Source organism: Poecilia reticulata, linkage group LG2 (genome assembly GCF_000633615.1).
Source record: "Poecilia reticulata strain Guanapo linkage group LG2, Guppy_female_1.0+MT, whole genome shotgun sequence".
Classification (NCBI taxonomy): domain Eukaryota; kingdom Metazoa; phylum Chordata; class Actinopteri; order Cyprinodontiformes; family Poeciliidae; genus Poecilia; species Poecilia reticulata.
The window spans coordinates 39,730,657-39,738,091 of record NC_024332.1 but is presented as its reverse complement, the minus strand read 5'-3'; the positions used below and the strand labels follow the sequence as shown (position 1 = coordinate 39,738,091).

The window sequence follows — 7,435 nt, the reverse complement described above, 5'->3', positions numbered from 1 at the left end:
TATATGTGTATGTATACTGTATATAGATATATATATATGTGTGTGTGTGTGTATTTATAAATGTACACATATATGTGTATATGTATATATATATATGACTATATGGAAGTGTGCAGCTCAAAGTTCTTCATATCTTAGAGCAAGATAAGTCGAGTTTTTCAGGCATTACATTGAAAACAGAGGAAACAGAGGAGAGGCAGGGAAGCATGCAGGCAGAGGTTTATAATATTTCTCAAATATGACATCCGGACTCATTAAAAACAACTTCAAGCTTCAGAGCTGCTGTTGTATCAACTTGAATACAAAACACACATTTATGATTTTGGGAGCATGATTCCTTTTGATTGCACTTGCCAGGATATGTAAACAGAGCACTGATTCTGATTACAATTATTTCATAAAATAGCACAAACCTGCACAATCTGTACTGAAACCCCCCTCACCTGCATTGTCTCATTCTGAATTAGTTGATGAAAATATTGATGTTTCCTCCTTAGACCCACACTGATGGAAAAATGAGTAAAAATGCAATAAAAACTTCAAGCACCTTTAATTATTTAGTTTTATTGCCTGGACACAAAACATTGATTATTTCCAACTTCTACTTTTATTTGTAAGTTATTCTTTATTTGTACTTAATGTGTTTAAAGAAAAACATTGTTGTTTTAATAAATTACTTTTAAATGATCCGTTTTAAGAATTTAATTTGTCTTAAATAATTTCAGAGTTTCATGTGTCGATTGTCACATGTCATCTTTTCAGAGCAACGTGATTTATGGCTGGAAGATTTCATCTTACAAAACCTTTTTAGATTCTCTTCTGACCATCATCAGTCTGCAGATAGGCATCTTCAACTATGACCAGGTAAACGGTGTAATTTTTTATATTTTTGACTCATTTAGGTGTTTCAGATTAACTGTATTTAATCCATTATTCAGTCTGATGTTTTACAATTAACTGTGCACTCTGTCTGATCCACTGAACTGCATTATTCTAAAATAAAAAACAATGTTTACTCAGATGCTTTACTCAGCTGAATCATTTCCCAGGTTTTGGACAGTCACCCGGTGCTCGGCGGATTGCTGTTTGGCTCCTGTATTGTCTTCATGACGTTTGTGGTTCTAAATCTCTTCATTTCAGTGATTCTTGTATCGCTAAACTTGGAGCAAATGTATCACAAGGTAACACAAATGTTTTAATTCTTTACTTGGTTAACTGTTTTTATCTCATTTTGAAATATCTGAGTTTAATCATTGTACTTAAACAAAATTTAAGTACAATATGTTAGAAGCTACATGTGGTGAATTCTCTGAGAAGAAAAAATATGATTTCTGAGTTATTAATCAGCCAATCACTGATCATTGGAAATTTGGCCTGTTTCCATCACCAGTTGATTTCTGGGTGCCGTACCTTTGATTATGCATGCATCATAAGTAGCTCTGCTTTATTATGTTAACACTTCTAATTCAAACTTCTTTAAAAGTCCGGTCACAGTCTTTGCACGGCCTTTACAGTATAAATTCTCCAACAACTGTAGATCAGAGAGAAAGTGCATTAAAATCTGAAAACTGTGCAAGAAAGAACTCAAAACACAAAACTGAACCGGGCTTGAAACCTAACGAATAAAAAATGGTTTCACCTTTGAAAAGCAAGCAACAGAGAACCTGTTTCCATTATCTAGGCAGTAGTCAACGCATCCAAAATGTTATTTTCAAACTCATCAGAGTTGTTTTGAAGGTAGAAGGTGGGCCATCCTGACAGATGCTCGTTATGTTGTAACTCAACAGCATCTGCCTGAGACAGAAACTAGAATATTAGTCATAAACCTGGGAAAACCGAGGACTCTACTTAAAACTTTAATTAATTTTAAGAATGCATGTTCACGGTTCACAAATCAAATGCTAGTTAACATTTCACTTCCTCATTCTGCCCTATTAAAGTTGCCCAAAGTACAAAGCTGCAATTTCATTTTTTTCACCCACCAGTTTGTTCTGCTTAAACCAACAATTGATCTGTGAATAAATGGCTCTTTGATGTTCTGTTGTTCATTAACCTTCCCTCACCTTTTTCTAATAAAAAAGGTTTAGTTTCTTTGTTGGAAATCTTAAAGCTTAAAGAATTGTAATAACCAGTCATAAATAATAATTTTTCATTATGATTGCTACCATTGTTCTGTAAATATAAGACTTTTAATAGCAGTCTAGAAAGGTCTAAATGGTTGTGAATAAAAATGGGTTAGTTATGAAAAAAGTCATAACTTTTCAAAAGATCACTGATTCAGAAAGTTTTTTCTGTTAAATCCTTAGAGATTATTTTCAATATTGTGCTAGCTTAATGGCGAAGGCTCACCATAAAGCATTTTTATGTTTCCATGTGAAAATATATCTTTTCCAGATAGTTTACTTACTGAAGAGAAAAATATTTTTAAGCAACGACATATAATTTAATTAAATTAAGTGTTTCATTTTCTTATTTTAATTGTCAAAACAACACAAGAGTGTAGGGAACTAATCATTTTAAGCTGTTAGCAAAGAAAGATTAATATTTCCAAAATATGCTGTGATGTGGACTAGTTGAAAATGAAATAACAGTTCCTGTCAGTTTTTTTAACGAGTAGAAGTAAAGAAATAAATCGGAACAATAGTGGATAAAGTAATAACTTTTGTTCAAATCAAGCCAGTAGAAGGACCAATAAAAAAAACATGTTTTGTGGTCCCTACTGCATTCTGTTGTCACTACATTTATCTTTTATAACAAGTTTCATTAGTGATACATACGGAAGAACAGCAAAGTCAATAAACACTGCTTTGGAGAATCAGCTATAGTTTAAAGTTTGATTGCCGCCAAACCTAAGAGTGAAATTAGCAACAAGCACTCTGGTTCACCAGCTGACCTGCATTAACTGGAGAACAGGAGAAAACTGCTGTGTCGTCAGATGGTGGCTGATGCGGGTCGATTTGAACCAAAAACTTATCTTAAAGGTAAAAATACTGCATCACAAAATTCTACACACTTCTCTTAAAATGCCAGATTTTTGTGCTTTAAAGAAAAATGTAACTGAAAATAATTTCCAAGCTTATTTTAACATGACAAATCTTTTATAACTCACTCAAATAACAGTGCATACCATCAGACTAACATTTTGTTGAAAAACATTTGAATTCATTATCAACGTTCAGACTTCTTCAGTTGATACCTACCGCCCATCATTTCTTGTTAATCTGATTATTCTGAACACGTTTAGCTGGTAGGATCTTCTTGGCATTTGCTCATCTGCATTATCCGCTAAAGCCTTAGTTTGCAGAGACAGTATTAGGAACTAAAAAGCTCTCTCATTATATTATGGCTGCAGTATTGAACTTTAATATGAATTATGCTTTGACATATTTGTGAAAACTGTCACTACGTTGTGCCTTCCCCCTGCGGTCCTACTGCCATCTGCAAAAATAAACAGCTCGGTCAGAAACAACCAATCAGAGTCAGGAGGAAGGTCTTAGCACTGTCAATCACACTTGTGTATGGTCTGCTCAATGTGCTAATGGTGGAGAAACAACTTATTACAGAAAACTGTTTATCTGCCATAATCTGTGGCTATGTTAACTAGCCTTAGCATTCAATGGCAGAGTCCTATATGGAGAATTAGCCATAGGCCAGAAGAAGGTGTGAGCAACAATTGCTTTTCCACACAGGGTCATGTAGATTTGGATTTTTTTTTTTTATCACTTGATAACACCTTAACTTAAAAAATCAATTTTTTTGTTGACTTGTGTTGTCTTTAACTAATATTTAAATTGGTTAGACTTTCTAAAACACTGAGAAAACAAGGAAATCAGGAAGGTAGCAAACACTTTCACACCACTTTATGTACTTTGTGAAAATTGCTACTTTTCCTTATGTAAAGAAAAAGTCTTAAATACAAAAGTATGAACAAGAACTCAGCAAGAATTAATCATGATTTCCTCCTCGTGTAATAGTTTTTATTTTATTTTAAAATGCTCTGACATTTCTGCTTTGTCTAAATTGTCAAATGCACAAAATTCTTTATTGTTTTATATTAAACTTTATTTTGGATAAATAATCTTAGATAAATGTTGTCATTGGATGTTTTTGAGCCAGAAATAGCATTATTTATGTTTATGAGGCAATCTGTTGAATGCAGTGTTCTGTAATGTTGTTTTCTGGCGTAATTGCAGCTGTCTAGACAGTCGTTGCTGTCTGAAAACATTACCTGTTCCTATTGCAGGAGATCACAATAAAACTATCATAATTATTAACAGGAACTCCCAAACATTTTATTGAAATCAGTGGCTTGCAAAATGGTTTGTGTGTTATGCAGCTTTTTCCTTTCTCTCTTCCATTTAGTATAATTTCATCTCGTATCTCATTATTGCACATGTGAATCGAACTTGAGTATGCAAGGTCTCCCAAATTAGCTCATAACATGCTCTGATATTAAGTCCCACTTCTCAATATTGCTGCATTTTGTTGTGAAAAGCAGGATCCAAAGCTTATATTAAAAGCATTTGCACAAAGGTCAGAGTCAACATTGTGTTCAAATCATAAATTCAAATGGTAGCTGATAAGTTCCTAAAACATTTTTATCACAGCTTGGCTCTTAGGCTCGTGTGTAACACAACAATAAGAGTGTCTTCTGACGTCAGCATTGTTTCAGTTGAAAAGGGCTCAGATTTTTACTACAAAATGTAACTGGCAGTTTTAGCGTTTCCAGTGTCTGAAAACCAAAGAGTAAGAATCAAAGTTATTGGTCCAAAGTGTGCTGGCTCATGCCTGTGCCAGTGTTTTTGTTGTTTTTGTTTTTAAAGTGATTCTGATTTTCTTTCTTCTGGCCCAGCCCTCTGAAGAAGAAGAGATTGTTGACCTCCTGCTGAACAAACTCTGCAACCTGTTTGGTATCAGATATAAAAGTGGAAAAGACGCCGTGGAGCCTGACGGAGAGGGCAGCAGCAACTTGACCCTTAATAACAACAGGAATATTCTTACCAGCACCTCGGCTGAAGACAACATTTATCAAAAGTCTGACAACTAAATGAACAGGAAATGCATGTCAAGATTTTATGCAGTAATTTCCTCTTTTGTTTTTACTTGTTACATTAAAGAATGATTCTAAACTTTACTCTATAGATTAGATATGCACTTCTCCTTATTCTGCTGCTTGTTCTTTTTATATGATCCTCTGGGCTTTTAGTATGAAGTAGAAAAAACTGAATATTCTATTCAAAAAGTTGTTCAGTAAAGCTTGAATAAGTTATTCAGAGTACTACTGGCACTGAAGTGAATGAATTTTAGAAAGCGTCTCACTCCTTTGTTTCACGTTCTGTGCTGACCAGCACAGCAGCTGCTTTTTGCAGGATCTCAATGACCTCATTCATCTTTGTTAGTTTTTCATCTGCTTCAGAATAATTCCCAACAGATTCATTTGCTAGTTTCTTTATTTTCATAGCAATGAGCATATTTGTTGACTTTAATAAAAATGCAGGAGGTCATACATCGGGTGAAGTTTGGTTGCATTCTTCTCACGTTTTTTAAACCACATCTAAACAACTGTTTAAATGTTTATGTTATTTAAAAATGGCCTTGTTTGCAGTAACAGTAGGAACTTTAGACATTTTTTACCTCCATAATCATGCTTACTGATAAATGTGGGTCACCTTCTGGGGCTTGTTTGTCAAACTCATCATATTAAACTTGCTGTAGATATGCAAAAGTTTAAGTATGTTTTCTTGTCTTCCTCAGTTTAAAGAATGCGATGAGAATGATCTTGTGTGTCATTCACATAGCACACATTGCTTTCCTAATCCCAGGAAAATATAAATGCACAGATTACTAATAAACTTATACATTGGCTTTATTTTATTTTATGGGGGGTGGCAGTAATTGTATTTTTAGGGAACTTTTAAAAAACCTGTAATTAAATTTCCAATGGAAAACTACACCTACATTTTAGGGTAAATTTCTAAATTTGAATTTGTTGTAATTCTCATCAACATTTTCCACAGTGAAGGCATTTAAAACTCAGGTCCTGTATGTATGTTCCTCATTGCTGCATAATATCAGGATGTGATGTACCAAAAGCTGGCATACTTGATTGGTAAGTAAAGGGAGAGATAAGTGAATGCCATATTATAAAAGACATCTGATATCAAAGAAAATATTCAACTTCAAGACCTTAAAGTGCTTAGACTGAGCACTCAGATGTCACAAACTATACATCTTTTTTAACTTTTATCGTAGTTGTGCTTTTTTGTTTTTCATTATTTCTTCTCTAGTAACAGCTTTAAAATCAAGTGCGCACTGGAGGAAAGTAATGTTTACCAGAAAAATGTAATTTTGTCCATCCATATATTTACTGTGCAGGTCTGGTTCTGTTGAGTGACATTGAAAGAGGGGCAGTAATCGCTTGACAATTGAAAGCAAGTCCATTCCAAAACCAGAGGTATTAATTTGCTGCTTTTATAACTTGGCTGAGAGGATTTGTCTCTGCCTGTCGCTAAAGCATTAGTGAGGTGGGGTCAGTCACCGAGGGCCCGGTTTATGTATTCACATCAACAGTGTTGGACAGGGTTCAGGTTGGGGCTCTGTGCAGTCCGGTCACGTCCCTCTGAAGCAAAGACTGGAAGCCATTTCCATATGGACCTTTTCTTCCTATAGCACATGAAATTTCTGTATTAAAACAGTACAACTAGGCAGTTGAGTAAATAAATGGGCACCATTGGGTTTTGTCCACAGAGATGTTTYTGTTGATTGTAAAAAATTAATATTCACAATGCAAACTTTACCCCCAAAGAAAATCTACCAGGGTGACACATACTGGTCACAGTGTACATAAGCAGTCAACGGAATAAGAGGCAAGAAAAAAAATACATCTCTGGAAAAAATTAAGAGACCACTTAAAATCACCATGTTAACTGATTTTACTTTCTATAGCTATATGTTTAAAGTGAAGATWGTTCTTTTTTGTATGAACTACTGACAACATGTCTCTGAAATTCCAAGCAAAAATGTAGYATTTATTTGCAGAAAATGAGAAATGAGCAAACATAGCAAGAAATATGCAGTGCTTTCAGACCTCACAAAAGTTCATATTCTTTTACAAACAATATTGATGTTTTAACTCAGAAAGAGTTCAGAAATCAATTTTTTTGTGGAATAACCATGAKGTTTTCAATGGGGTTCAGTGCAGTGGTCTCTTCATTTTTTAAGAGCTGTATATTTTCCTTCTATCATTATGCACCATATTCACAAAGAAATTAAGTATCTCTCTTTAAATATCTGTGTCATACTGGGAAACAATTTGGTACGGCAGAAACATAAAGGTAAAATCAAAGGTGGATACTAACGAGCTGCAGTTATTCAGTTGCCTTGAGTAACAAGTCAGCTGTTATCTTTCCAAAGATAACTTTTGGAAAAAAATTAT

General features: G+C 34.2%; 1 protein-coding gene across 1 annotated transcript in view; it reads left to right on the top strand.

Moving 5' to 3' along the window:
- The window catches only part of LOC103460357 (polycystic kidney disease protein 1-like 2), a 36,217-nt gene extending 30,492 nt beyond the window's left edge, over positions 1–5,725 (top strand). Inside the window, exons 29-31 of the mRNA XM_008402479.1 lie at positions 763–864; positions 1,050–1,181; positions 4,853–5,725. Of these exons, the coding sequence (XP_008400701.1) occupies positions 763–864; positions 1,050–1,181; positions 4,853–5,047 (429 nt within the window). The 3' untranslated portion in view covers positions 5,048–5,725. The remainder of the gene's footprint in view (positions 1–762; positions 865–1,049; positions 1,182–4,852) is intronic.
- The last annotated feature ends 1,710 nt before the right edge of the window (positions 5,726–7,435 follow it).